The 14,864-nt window shown below is 43.2% G+C and overlaps 1 protein-coding gene across 4 annotated transcripts in view; it reads left to right on the top strand.

Moving 5' to 3' along the window:
• Positions 1-14,864, top strand: part of LOC102456275 (N-acetylated-alpha-linked acidic dipeptidase 2) — a 63,348-nt gene that overhangs the window by 34,263 nt on the left and 14,221 nt on the right. For all 4 annotated transcript variants that reach the window (XR_012900760.2, XR_012900761.2, XM_075919382.2 and 1 more), the window contains exons 13-15: positions 6,191-6,258; positions 11,288-11,379; positions 14,434-14,524. Coding sequence is in view for 2 of the 4 variants with exons in the window: in XM_075919382.2 (XP_075775497.2) it covers positions 6,191-6,258; positions 11,288-11,379; positions 14,434-14,524 (251 nt within the window). In the remaining 2 variants the exon portion in view is untranslated. The remainder of the gene's footprint in view (positions 1-6,190; positions 6,259-11,287; positions 11,380-14,433; positions 14,525-14,864) is intronic.

Genomic DNA, 14,864 nt, shown 5'->3' with positions numbered 1-14,864 from the left:
TTGCTAAAGTCAAGGTATGTCACAGCCACTGACCTTCCCATATCCACAGAGCCAGTTACCTCATCATAGAAGCTGTGACGGCACAGTTGGGGTTCCCCTCAATCCAGCAGCCCTGTAGCAGCAAGAGCAGACTCCACCAGCCAGTAGAATAGAAGGCGTTTATTGCTTCTCCAGGATACAGCACAGCATAGATGTGATGTGTCTACAGGAGTCTGGGCCAGGATGCCTCAGCCCCTTTGAGATGGGGTCCCTGGGCCCCTAGATTCCAGCCCCCTCCTTAGTCTGTTTCCTTCATGGTTCCAGCCCAAGACTACCTCTTCCCCCAACACTCACTTCTTTTGTTCCATCCCTTCCCTTAACTGGTAGAACCAGTTCGGTCACTGGCATGGGGGCCCTCAAGAAGCCCCCCGCTGGGCAGTGCTTACAGACAGAAGCCAGTAGTGGTCATCGACAGCCCAAACCCAAGCACAGCAACCAGCAAGGTACTAACACTTCATCACAGAAGCTAATCAGATTGTTGAAGCACGACTTGCCCTTCGTGAATCCATGTTGACTATTCCTGATCACTTTCCCCTCTTCCAAGTGCTTCAAAATGGATTTCTTGAGAATCCCCTCCTTGATTTTTCTGGGGATTAAGGTAAGGCTGGATTGTCCTTCTTCCATTTTTTAAAGTTGGGCACTACATTTGCCTTTTCCCAATCATCCGCTCTCCCGATATTCACAAGTTTTCAAAGATAATGGACAAAGGCTCCACAATGACATTTGCCAACTCCCTCAGTACTCTCGGATGCATTAAATCTGGGCCCATGGATTTGTGTGTGTTTAGCTTTTCTAAATAGTTCCTAACTTTTTCTTTCCCCACCAAGGGCTGTCCACCTCTTTCCCATACTGCATTGCCTTGTGCATTAGTCTGGGAGCTGATCTTGTCTGTGAAGACAGAGGCAATGAAAGCACTGAGTACTTCAGCTTTTCCCACATCATCTGTCACTAGGTTACCTCCCTGGTCCAGTAAGGACCCCACACGCTCTCTAATGACCCTCTAATTGCTAACATGCCCATAGAAACCTTTCTTGTTATCCTTTACATCTCTTGCTAGCTGCAATTCCAGTTGCGCTTTTGCCTTCCTGATAACTCCCCTGCATTCTCGAGCAATATGTTTATACTCCTCCCTAGTCATCTGTCCAAGTTTCCACTTCTTGTAAGCTTCCTTTTTGTGTTAAAGCTCACCAGGTATGTCCCTGGTAAGCCAATCTGGTTGCCTACCATATTTGCTTGTCGTGCTGCGCATTGGGATGGTTTCTTCCTGTGCCTTTAATAAGGCTTATTTAAAATACTGCCAGCTCTCCTGGACTCCTTTCCTCTTCATGTAAGCCAGGCATGTCCAAAGTCCGGCCCGCGGGCCAATTGCGGCCCGTGTTCCGGTTTAAATACGGCCCCACAGGTAATTTGGCAATATCTATCTTTTATGGCCCCCAACGAATCCATATGTATTGAGATGAATACATTGTAAAATCTCAGTTAATGTCAGTTGGTCTAAATCAATTATAAATATATTTGGACACAACACGTATACTTGGTGTTATGTTCCTGTTCATATTTTTTAAACTTAAAAGTTGACAGACAACCTTTATTACCAATAATATGTAATGTACTTTACAATGTTCCTGACATATATTTCAGCTTCTTGGATTTTTTTTTCATCTGGCCTTCAGAAAGGCAGAGTGATTTAACACCTGTTTAGATATGTCATCCATGTGACGAAATGAAAAGTATGCTGTTTGCAATAAACTTTGCATAAAATAGTTAATTTGCATTTAATTTTAATGGTTCAAAGAATGTCAGGCAAAATGGTCGGCCCTCACGCATGTTCACTTAATCAAATCTGGCCCTCTTTGAAAAAAGTTTGGACACCCCTGATGTAAGCAGCCCAGGGAATCCTGCCCATCAGTTCTCTGAGAGAGTCAAAGTCTGTTTTTCTGAAGTCTAGGGTGTATACTTTGCTACTCTCCTTTCTTCCTTTGGTCAGGATCCTGAAATCTACCATCTTATGATCACTGCTTCTCAGGTTGTCTCCCACCTCTACTTCCCCTATTAGTTCCTCCCTGTTTGTGAGCAGTAGGTCAAGCTGCTCATGGCCCCTGGTTGGTTCCTTCAGCACTTGTACCAAGAAGTTATCCTCAACATTCTCCAAAAACTTTCTGGATTGTCTGTGTACTGCTGCATTAGTCTTCCAACAGATGTCAGGGGGATTAATGTCCCCCATGAGAACCAGGGCCTGTGATCTGCAGGCTTCTCTCAGTTGTCCGAAGAAAGCCTCGTCTACCTCATCCACCTGATCCGGTGGTCTACAGCAGACACCAATCACAACATCATTCCTGTTGCTTCCACCTCTAAACTTAAACCATAGTCTCTCAACAGTCTTTTCTCCCTCTAAATACTGGAGCTCTGAGCAATCATACTGCTCTCTTACATACAATACAATTGCTCCTCCTTTTCTCTTCCACCTGTTCTTCCTGAACAGTTTATACCCTTCCATGACAATGCTCCAATCATGGAAGTCATCCCATCAAGTCTCCGTTATTCCAATCAAATCATAGTTCATTGACTGGGCCAGGGCTTCTAATTCTTCTTTTTGTTTCCCAGGCTTCTTGCATTTGTGTACAAACACCTTAGATAACCAGTTGATTGCCCTACCTTCTCCAGCTAAATCAGGGGTCCTCCTTTGTTGCTCGTTCCTCCTTGTGTTTCTTCCCGGTATCCAACTTCCTCACTTACCTTTGGGCTTTGGTCACCGTCCCCCAACGAACCTAGTTGAAAGCCCTCCTCACTAGGTTTGCAAGCCTGCCCGCGAAGATGCTCTTTCCTTTCTTGGTTAGGGGGATCCCATCTCTTCCTAACAATCCTTGTGCTCGGAACAGAGTCCCATGGTCGAAGAAACTAAAGCCCTCTCTCCGATACTACCTGCAGAACCACGCATTTATTTCCTCAATTTGACAGTCCCTATCTGGACCTTTTCCTTCAACCAGAAGGATGGACGAGAACACCACTTGAGCTTCAAATTCCTGCTATAATAATCTGCTACATAATCTGCTATGACCCGCTCAAGGTCATTCTTGTTCGTATCGTTAGTTCCTAAATGGAGAAGCAGGAAGGGGTAGTGATCCAAAGGTTTAATCACTTTCGGAAGACTCTAAATCACATCTTGAATGCGAGCTCCTGGTAAGCAGCACACGTCTCAAGATTGCAGGTCTGGATGGCAATTGATGACGCAGTCCCTCTTAGGAGGGAGTCAAAACCCAAGCACATCCCAGAGATCAGTGTCACCTTTCTATACCTGGGGTAGCAGCCAGTGGGGAGTGGGTGCTCTGCTGCACCATAGCCTCAGTTTGTTAGAGGATTCCTTCCTGGTTCTATTTGCACTTTGTCTATGTAAACCCAATTACTCTGGATTCTTTGCATGAGTGAAGTAGCTTTCACCATAAATATTTAATAGTTTAGTTTTGTTTTTGTCAACTGAGAATTCTCTTTGTCCCATAATAATTGGAAACCAAAACCCAACCCTGCTTTCTGAATGCTCTGTAGAATTGGGGACCGGGGCAGAAATCAGAGCTTTTGCTTCAGTTACAGAGCCTGCATGCTGTGTAAAAAATAGAGCAGGCTTTTAGCCTACATTTCACGCCTACAGATGATCTTGCTGCTGAAATAACAGCTTTATCTGTACTTCATATTCGCAGTGTGTATTGTAACAAATTTATTGGAGACGAATTGGAGCCAAAATGCTCATTCAATGCCAATTTGCTTCCAAAACTGGATTATGCAGTGATGCCTTTGTCTGCGTATCAAAGTGAAATATGAAAGTAAAGCATTGTGAAACATATCATAAGCAAAACTGGTGCCACGCTTCACTGCTCTGTTTTAAGTATATTAGCTTTCTTTCTCCTGACATCAGGCATATAAATCCCCAATGGTGTGATAGCATCTATATTCCTTGGAGGAATCAGTTAGTACATCAAAGTACATTCTGCACTGTGCCTTGTATAGCATAGCATATTTATTTTCTCCATTGTCCTTTAGCACAGAAAAGGGTTGGTGTCCTTTGTGAACATTGTCTTGCATCTGATTTCCAGTTGCTAAATAGACAAATACCTTGGCTGCTTTAGCTAATGTAACCAACCAAGTGTTCTTTTCCATTATAGCTTTAATGTAGTTGAATGTCATATGTCTCTTCAGCCAGAAACAACACAGTATCTAAAATAGTATCAAAATCTGCTAATAGTTCTAACAAAACATAAACTATCAGATACAGCAGAGTCCTTATATATCCCTGTGTACCTACCATTTGTTGTTAGAATTTACAGTCTGTGGGTATTATTGGCTTCTCAGCTGATGTTAACATTTTCTAAGAAAGCCATTATGTACTTTTTTTCTGATTAGAAGATCATTTCTGATTTATTTTTCCTCTGGACCTTGCTGTCATAATCTATATCTCTGCCACCCAGATACTGGCTTGCTGTAGTGTGGTCTGTCTTGACTTAAATTAACTTGCAGACTGACAGTAGGGTAGAATGTAGGAGCAGGGGCGGACTGGCAATCAAAATAGGCCCGGGAAATGGGTTGAGAATGGCCCATTGTTTCACATTAAAGAATTTTTTTTAAATTTACTCTTTGACCTCCATTAGCCACACATCTGACCCCTGTTAACCACGCCCCTGACCCCCATTAGCCACACCCACTGACTCTCATTATCCAGGCCTCTGGAAGTAACACTCTTGGGGCAAGATGGACACATGACCAGAAGTAAAAGGTGTCATGTGACCCCTCTCTAAGGACTTTTCCCACCGTCCTCCTACCAATAGGGATTAGTTTGGCCCCCACCAAACCCACCTCATTCAACTATCCTGCAATTGCATTAACCCTATATGTGTGACATTAACTCAGGGGTGGAGGGGGTGGAGAGGCTGGGGGAAGTGTTCCCTCTAAGCAGAATGAATTGTGTTCCCTCCCATGAGCAGAATGAATTTTGTGTTGTGCACCAGTACTGAGTTCATGTGGCTTGTTTGGATGCGCCACCCAAGTTATTAATAAATATCTTATAAACCTTGACCTTTTCCCTCTGCTGCCATGTCTCCTACTACAGCTGTGGCCCCAGCTGCTTCTGGGGCTCCAGACCACTTGCCAGGCCTGGAACTGGGTCGCACGGTGCAACTCTGGGCTAGGCAGTTTTAAAGTCCCAGGCCATGCTACCCAGGTGTCTCCCCTCTCAGCTGTTGCGCGGCATTTGAGCACGCTGCACATGCACTCCCTCGGCCCCACCGTGCCCTGTACATGGCCGGCACTGGGAAATTTAAAGTGCAGGGCTGCGGTGTCCCGTCATAATCCCCCTCCTCCTCCAGCAGCCGCCAGCTGGCCCTTCGGCCGGCCCTTCGGAGGACAGCCTACTGGGAAATTCCCAGTATCCTGCCGGGCCAGTCCACCCCTGCAGTCACCTTCTTGTTAGGAAGTGAATTTTGTGGAAAGAACACAACAGACAGCCAGCGCAGATCACAGAGCACTGCTGTTTTCTGGGTGAAGATTAGCATCTTAATTTTTACATATAAAATTCTACGTTGTCCAGGGATCACTTCTTAGAGTGATGGTCTATCTCATAGTGTCTCACTGTTACAGTTGTAGTCAACGAAGTCTCATTATATGACAAACACTAAATCCCTCACTATAGGAGAAAGCAGCTGCTGGCAGGATTTCTTTTGTGAGGGAACTTTCACATTAGAACTCATTTTCCCTCCTCCCTCTCCAAAACAGCACAGATTTGCTCATTTTTCAGGACATATTGCAGTGTGCATCTGTTCGCACAGACAGGCTTTAGGGAAAGAACCAAACAAGAATATGTGTGGTAAGAGTGTGTATATTTTAGGGGTGTTGAGCCTGAAGACCAATGGCAGATCTCATTTTTATGATTGTGTTTGGAATCTGTCATAAAGATGAGTTTAGGAGAAGTGCTGTATGTATTTCAAATCTAACTCGACAATCTGTGTTTGTAAGTGCTTTGTGCAAACTCCTGCCGTCTTGCCTAGACAAAATTCCTCTTGGAGTCAAGGAGAGCTTTGTCCAGGTAAGGACATCAGGGTTTGCTCCATTAGCAGGGAGTCAAAGACACTTTAAAAAGATTTCCCTGTCTGTGTTTGGTTTTCAGGCAACTACACTCTAAGAGTTGACTGCAGCCCCCTTCTCTACAAATTGGTGTATAATCGGACAGAAGAGGTACAAAAGTGGAATGTTTACAATACATGACTTTCTGATAATTGAAGTCTCAGACTTATTGCAGATAGTTTGTAGTCTACAGAGACATTGATCGTACTCCTGAGAACATCAACAGCAAACTTGCATTCATTAGAACATGATTGAGGCCCACAGTTGCTCTTCTGTGGTCAGTGAAAGATGAAGAGTATTACTAAAGCAAATAAAACTGTATTACAGCGTATATTTAAAACAATACTGAGAAGACCCATTAAAAGCTAGATTATTGGAAAAGTGGTATATAGACTCCAGGAAGGTGGAAAACAAATAAAAATGGTATTTGAGAAGAAATCCTGAGAATGTAAAAGATCTAAGTTCAACAAATTGGCATGGTATCCTCTTTTCTTTTCAGCTTATCTCCCTAAATCTTTTCTCACCTCCCAAATGCCTTATTATTTATCTAAGGATTAAATTATTTCTTCCAATGGGTCAGATGCACCCATTTTATAAAATTGGTGTTCCTGCTATCTACCCTTTTCTCTTTCAGTATTTATAATGCTCATTTAACTCTTCTGTTATTGTAGGTGGCAGGCACATTAAAGGATGCTTTTGCCTGAACACACATAAAATGTGGCTTTTTGGGAGAATGCATTCTACTCTCTATTCTTAAGAATGAGAATAAATAGTTTTCAGTTAACTAGAGCAAGATTTATCTTGCCATACAAGTGTCTTTTGTATGAATTCTGGGCTGGCGAATAGTGAAATTTAGTCAACAAAGTGCCTTATCCTGAGCCACCTCCACAGGCAGAAGGTTTAATTCATTTTCCATCTCCAGTCTTTGACATTTCTGAGGGACTTCTGAAATGGACTGAGACCACCACTCACTGGTCCCTCCAGTGGTTGTCAACTGTTGGCACAGACATAAAAATTAGACCCCACTGAAATATCCAGCATTCCATGCTATGAAAGACTCTTCACATTCTGGGTTGTTTTTAAGCATATGTCACACTTCTTTGTGGACACAGTAATGCACAAGGATTCCAAGATGTGTGCTTCTTTGTCCTCAACACTTTCAACTTTGTGTTTCCTTGTGCGTTCTTTTCCTATTTCTCTCTCTTTCTCTCTCTCTCTCTGGGAGGAAAGGGAAGTGTTTGTGAGGCCATCAGCATAGCAGTGACACTTCACACAATGAAGAAAAGTCTGTTTCACTTGCAAACAATCCAACTGCCCAAAGAACCAGATTAGGATTACTTTCTTTCCTCTTTCACCCAAGGAGCCATCTGCAAAGAGAAGTGGTTAAAAATGCTTTGGTTGAAAAACTTAGTGCATCCACCATTACACACCACACCTAAGTTAGGTGTTTGCATTTAGTCAGCTTTGGCTTTGGGTAGATAACTTCCATCTAAATATCATCAAATGCTTGTGGGACACGAGCATGTCTTCTTTTGGAAAAAGCCCCCATGCTCTTGTTAACAGCTTGAATAATACATACGTGTAGCATAGAAAAACAGAGGGTCTCAGAAGCACTAGGTAATTGAATGCTCTCGGTATCAGGGAATTCCCTGTACTACATTATATTCATTCACATTCTCCAATACTTCATTTATCTTGGGGATGTGCTTATAATAATTGGAAAACTTTGTGTATTCTCAGAGCTGTTTGAAATCGATCTTGAAATGATCTGGGTTTATTTTTAAATTAGTTTGTAGATGAAGACACAGCATTATTCTGATTCTGTTCCTTTCTCTTTTTTTCTTCAAAGAGCAGCAAAGAGCAGTTTCTCCAGGGTTTTTTTTCCTGCTATTTTGACCTGAGATGGTTCATTTTCTATTTCTTTCACTTTCTTCTTGCTTTGTTTAAGCATATCCTCATCATTCTTGAGGGAACAGAAGATTCTGATCTCTGATGTGTTTATTCCTCCAGTGCAGCTAAAGCTAATAGAACCCTAATTAGAGCAGTTGTCTTTTTGGGTGCATCTATACAGCACAGTTATTTCAAAATAATGGCCATTATTTCAAAATAACAGTGCGAGCGTCTACATAGCAATTCCGTTATTTTGAAATAAGTTTGAAATAATGGATGGCTTATTTCAAAAACTGTAAACCCCTTTCCACAAGGAATAACACTTATTCCAAAATAGCTATTCCGTAATAGCAGTAGTGTGGACGCTCCACTGCTGCTATTTTGGAATAGCTTCTCCCCAGAGTCATTCAAAGTAATTACTCCCCAATGTCTCCTGGGGCTCTAAATTGAGGTAACACATCCACATTAGGGAAGCCTGCCTCAGACTAATTTTGAGGCTTCCCTGTAGTGTAGACATGCTATTTTGAAATAAGCTATTTCAGAGTATTTCTTCTGGAATAGCTTATTTCAAAATAAGCATGCAGTGTAGACATACCCTTTATGTCCTTGAGCTGATTGTTTACCTTCATAAATTCCTCAGGAAGGAACTGGCAAAACCTTGTGTGGCTTGTGGAGGAACACATTTTCATTTCTTCATCCTCCTCAGGGCAGGGCTGGTGAAAATCAGCACAGGAAAGGGGCTTGAGTCCATTACAACCAGAGAGGTCAAAGAGCCACAGACAGTCCTAAATCAAACCTAGACAGATGCACAAAGGCACTTTCCTCTACATGCTCCTTTAGGATGCCTTCTCTTCCAAAGGTAGTCTAAGATCTTCTTTTAAAGTGGAAAAAGTTCACCAAGTAACCAGGAGTAGAATAATGTGTGAATAATGGATTTTTCAGTTCACCGGCAATTTTAAGAAAATAAAAAGTCTGTTTAAATCTAACAGCGGGTTTCATTGGAACTGAAAATAACCATTTAGACTGATAAAATTAAAATAAATTTAGAAACAAAGATGCTTTAAACTGAAAAATCAAAACATTTTGGTATGAATTCATTCGTTCGTTTGTTTGTTGGTTTATATTTTAATCAATGGTTATTAGGCAGGATGGGTAGGAATAATATGTGTCCTTAGCCTGTTTGTCAGAGGCTGGGAATGGACGACTGGAGAGGAATCACTTGATGATTCCCTGTTCTATTCATTCCCTCTGGGGCATTTGACATGGGCCCCAGTAGAAAGATAGGATACTGGGATAGATGGATCTTTAGTCTGACCTAATATGGGTGTTCTCATATTCTTATGTTCTGTCTCTCTGATAACAGTGCATGTTGTACTTTGAGTTGTAAAGGAATCACTTGGGTAGTGGTTGGAAAATGGAAGTCAATGGAAGCTTTCCTCAAAGGTATAGATAATTGGGATGCAGAACGAGTAGATTTGTCAGTATTGAAATTTTAATTGAAATATCATTCTTTTGGGGAAAATAATTGAGAACCAAGAAAATGTACCACAAGGTCTTGATGCAACAAGTCCGCCAATTATGCTGAGTTAAAATGAGTCTAAGGCCCCTTTACCCCTGTCCCTTACACCCAAGAGAGCAGGCTGTAAGGAAGGGTATCATGCAGGAGTGGAAGTTTTGGAAGAGGGATAGGCTTAAGCATGATCCTCAGTATGCAAGTGAGATCCTTATTTACTCACTCCTCTCTCTGCCCTGGTCTACACTAGAGAGTTATTTTGAAATAATTCCCCTTATTTTGAATAACAAGTGGAGCATCCACACTACCAAGCCCATTATTTCGAAATAAAGGCCTGGTTATTTTGAAATAATAACTCCTGCTTTCTACGAGGAATAACTTTTATTTTAAAATAGTAGTAGTGTGGATACTCCATTGCTGCTATTTCAAAATAACTACTCCCCAAAATAACTTTTACATCCGTAAAAGGGATGCAAATTAGACACATCGCAATTGCAAATGAAGCGGGGATTTAAATCCCCCCGCTTCATTTGCATAAAAATGGCTGCCGCTTTTTTCCGGCTCGGAGCTTTGCCGGAAAAAAGCGCCAGTCTAGACGCGGATCTTTCGGAAAATAAAGCCTTTTCCGAAAGATCCCTTATCCCTCATTTTAAGGAAATGATAGCAACCAGGCAATTATTTCACAAGTGTGTTGTTTTTCTGTAAACTGCAGGCACAATCTCAGAGCTCAGAACCCTAAAGAGTCTCAGTTTGGAGTGTGTGTGCGTACACGCTTACACATACAGTTCGGAGATATATACTGTATATTCAATGCAGAAAGTGAGCCCCTTGAGTATTCTGAAACAGTTCACTCCCAGCCTCATAATGCTTGGGTTTGTGAAATCTCCAGCTTTCTAGGTAAATGTGTTTAATCTGCTTTTGCATACTTTGCTTGTCAGTCACCTTGGTTTTAGACAGGAATTTAAATATACAGGATTCCATCTACCTCTCACTCTTGAAGAACGTTCTTGTGATTGGGAACCTGGGTTCAGTTATCAGCTCTGCCACAGACACCCCATTTGACCTCTAGCAAGTCATTTAATTTCTCTGTTCCCCCTCTGTATAATGAGGATAATAATGCTGACTTTGTCTGTCCGGTCAATTTAGATTGCAAATATTTTAAAGACTCTTACTATGTTTATATACAATGTTGTGTATAATGGAGCCTCAATCTCAATCAAAACTTCAAGGCATTACCCTTATGGTTATTATTATGGTCCAGATCCTGCCTTACTGTGCATTTGCTTTTCACTCCTCCAATAACACAAAGCAGCCATAATGCAGGCTCAGCCAGTATGTGTGCAGGAGGAATATCACTCCTGGCTGGGGAAAACTTGAGTCATCTGTCTCCTCCTAGCAAAGGGGTCATTCTCAAGGGGAAGGGAGTGTGGTGAGGCATCCCAGCCTGCCACTCAGAGCATCCGTAAGGGCAACAGTCCTATGGGCAAAAGTCAGAGCTACCCTCAGCATTGTTTTAATTTACACCAGTGATTGGACTATGCCCTGATCAGTACCAGCATTGGACTGGGGTCAAGGAGCCCCACCCCTTTGAGTTGTTCCAAGTACATGATGTTTGTGACTCAGGATTGTGACCCATAGATAGTAAATGACACATGTAAAGCCACGTATGTTAACATTTGAAATCAAGAATAATGCAGATTATCAGTATGTGTCTCCTTGTGTGCTTTGCTTACCCAGATTGCAAGCCCTGACGAGGGTTATGAAGGCAAGACTCTCTATGAGAGCTGGCTTGAAAAGGACCCTTCGACAGAACGTAAAAGTCAACCCAGGCAAGTTCATTAATGTTTGTGAGGATTTTGTTCCTTCTCCCTAGGCAGTGTTTCAAATGCATCACTATGTGTTATTTTTAAAATCATCATTACCATTGATCGTGATGATACAAAATTGTCTGGTAGCAGGTGAGTAGCTAGCAGTATCTATGACTTTAGGAAAAGTTTTTTACAAATCCACATGGGGGATAACCTCTGCCAATTGCTAGACAAAAAATTAAATGCCCTGTGAACACTTTGGAAAATAATCTAGTGTTAGATTCTTGTTAGGATGAACAAATATTTCATTAAAAGAAACAGCAACAGTAATTAAGAGGGAGGGTTGCTCTTGCACTAATCATGCTTTTTTGATTATGTTGACTCTTAAATGTAATGACAAATGCATATACGTGTATACTTAAATTCCTTTAAATACACAGTACATTTTGCTATCTAAACTAAAACATTTCTGTGGAAATTATACAGTTGTTTGCATGCTTCTGCCTGTCAAAATTCTTTCTCGCAAGATGGGACTAATCATGTCAGCAAAGTAAATGGAATTTGGCCCCTAATGTTACTTGAGTCATCTGTCCTAAATCTGTTGTCTTGCAGCCCCTGCTCTCCACTGATGAGCAGCTCCTCCACCGATAACATATAGTTTTATTGACTTAAGCAATTTGAAGAGCTGGCCTGTATTAGATTTAATTTCCTAGAAGCATGTACACTTGCAAATACATAAGCATGACACAGACTGTCATGCTTTCTCCCTTCTCTATATACTTGTTTATGTATGCTATTCCTTTCCTCTGTGTTGCTGTTTCGGCCCAGCAGATGGCAATATTCACTTGAAATTAATGCCAGCAAACAGCTACTTCTGCAATGGAAACTATTTGCAAGACTGATTATACAGTGGTCTGTTACATATAAACACATCTTAATATAGAGTCTCCCAAATGATTTCAGTCAACAGTAGATTATTAATGTTTGAGATCATCAAGATGCCCCAGGTGCCATTCTTCAGCTCTCTCACATCAGGCTCCATGTGTCACCTTTTCCAGTAGAGTCTACATCTTAATAGCCTTACCTCACAGTTATGACCTTAGGGTATGTCTACACTACAAAGTTAATTCGAACTAATGTCCGTTAGTTCAAATTAACATTGATAGGCGCTACACTAGCGCTCCGCTAGTTCGAACTTAATTCGAACTAGCGCAGCGCTTAGTTCGAACTAGGTAAACCTCATTGTACGAGGACTAAGCCTAGTTCAAACTTACTAGTGTGTAGCCCCTTAATTCGAACTAGTGGGAGGCTAGCCCTCCCCAGCTTTCCCTGGTGGCCACTCTGGCCAACACCAGGGAAACTCTATTGCCCCCCTCCCGGTCCCGGACCCCTTAAAGGGGCACGGGCTGGCTACGGTGCCCATGCCAGGTGCAAGCCTGCCAGCACCCAGCCAGGAGACCCTGCACCTGGCACAGCTCGAGCCAGCCACCCGATGCCCCCCAGCCCTCCCCCTCTTCCCGGGACCAGGCTGGCGGCTCCCGGGAGCTTGCCCAGGACCGCAAGAGGCGGGCACCCGCCTGGTCCAGTACAGACATCGTGGACCTCGTCCATGACCTCCACACTAGGCACAGGAAAGCAGCCGTCTAGGGCAGGAGAGCTGCCAGCCTGGCCACCCAGGAGCAGGTTTGCATGAAAATCAAGGTGGTCCACTGAGATTCCCGACCCTGAGCCCTGAGCTTAGAATGGCCGTACTGGGTCAGACCAAAGGTCCATCTAGCCCAGTAGCCTGTCTGCCGACAGCGGCCAACCCTAGGGACCCTGGAGGGGATGGACCAAAGACAGTGACCAAGCCATTTGTCTTGTGCCATCCCTCTCCAGCCTTCCACAAACTTCGGGCAGGGACACCACTCCTACCCCCTGGCTAATACCACTCCATGGACCCAGCCTCCATGACTTGATCTCACTTCCCTTTAAACTCTGTTCCAGTTGTAGCCTTCACAGCCTCCTGCAGCAAGGAGTTCCACAGGTTGACTATTTGCTTTGTGAAGAACAACTTTCTGTTATTTGTTTGAAGCCTGCTACCCATTCCTTTCCTTTGGTGTCCTCTAGTCCTTCTACTATGGGAACTAATGAAGAACTTTTCTGTATGCATCCTCTCCACCCCACTCGTGCTTTTATAGACCTCTATCATATCCCCCTCCATCTCCTCTTTTCTAAGCTGAAAAGTCCCAGTCTCTTTAGCCTGTCTTCATATGGGACCTGTTCCCAACCCCTGATCATTTTAGTTGCTCTCCCCTCTCCCAGCCTCTCTCTTCCCCTCTCCCACCTCCTTTTCCCAGTCTCCCCCAGTTTTGTTCAATAAAGAGAGATTCTAGTTTTGAACACAATTGTCCTTTATTTTGTACATCAGGAAGGGGGACTAGGGAGGGGTTAGTGGAAGGAGGTGAGGGAGGAATGGGGTACGAGCCCCCGATGGGGAGGACTGGGCTGGCTCTGCGGGTTTCTGGGGGTGGAACCTCTCCTGCAGCCCCCCAGTTGCTCCCTCTCCTCAGATGTCAGCCTGCGGCAAGTGCAGCCGGGCTGATGGCCGAGTGCTGTGATGTGCCCAGTGTGGGTACTCCGGGCAATCCAAGCCAGGACTGCTTTGCAAGCGGGGCACCCCTGAGAACTGTCTGTCCGGGGTGGTGGTCGGGTCCCTTTAAGCAGAGCCCTCGGCTAGCCTGAGACAGCATCTCCACGCCCTAAGTCCTCATCTGATGCCCTGCCGGCACTGCTTCCAGCCATCCTTAACCCTGGTTCAGGGTCCACTCTGTGTGGACACGCTAGTTCGAATTAGCAAAACGCTAATTCGAACTAGTTTTTTAGTCTGGATGTGATAGTTCGAATTAGCTTAGTTCGAATTAACTAATTCGAACTAAGTTAGTTCGAATTAGCGCTGTAGTGTAGACATACCCTTACTTATCAAAAGTCTTGCTCACAAAACTTTGGAAACACTGCTAGCAACTCCTTATGTAAGCATTCATACCGGGTCTAACTGTAGCCTCATTTTGATATTTTTTTCTTTCCTGCTTGTAGAATAAACAAACTGGGATCAGGCAGTGATTTTGAAGCTTATTTTCAGCGGCTGGGAATCACATCAGCCAGAGTCCGTTATACCAAGAATAGGGTAAGCCATCCAGTGTTCCTGAAAGCAGTTGATACCAAGGTCTGACTTTATTTGAGAACAGTTACTCTACAGCTGGCATGTTCAACAGTAATTTTACAAAGTGTTATTCCTGTGTGCACAGAAATGCAATTTTGGAATTTGTGAAACAACAAAACCTGAAGGAATACATCACGCATGCTGGTGATGTGTGTATTCTAAAACCTATATTTACACAAAGAGGGACCTCAATGAAGTGTAGGTAGAATCAGCTTCTGGATAAGAATAGACAATGGGAAGATTATAGTCTGTGGCAAGATGAGGAGGAAATGAGGGAAGAGGTGTAGGAGGTGGCTGTATAGCA

Source organism: Pelodiscus sinensis, chromosome 1 (assembly GCF_052426305.1).
Source record: "Pelodiscus sinensis isolate ZL-2025 chromosome 1, ASM5242630v1, whole genome shotgun sequence".
In the NCBI taxonomy this organism is placed as follows: domain Eukaryota; kingdom Metazoa; phylum Chordata; order Testudines; family Trionychidae; genus Pelodiscus; species Pelodiscus sinensis.
This window is presented reverse-complemented; position numbering and strand designations above follow the sequence as displayed.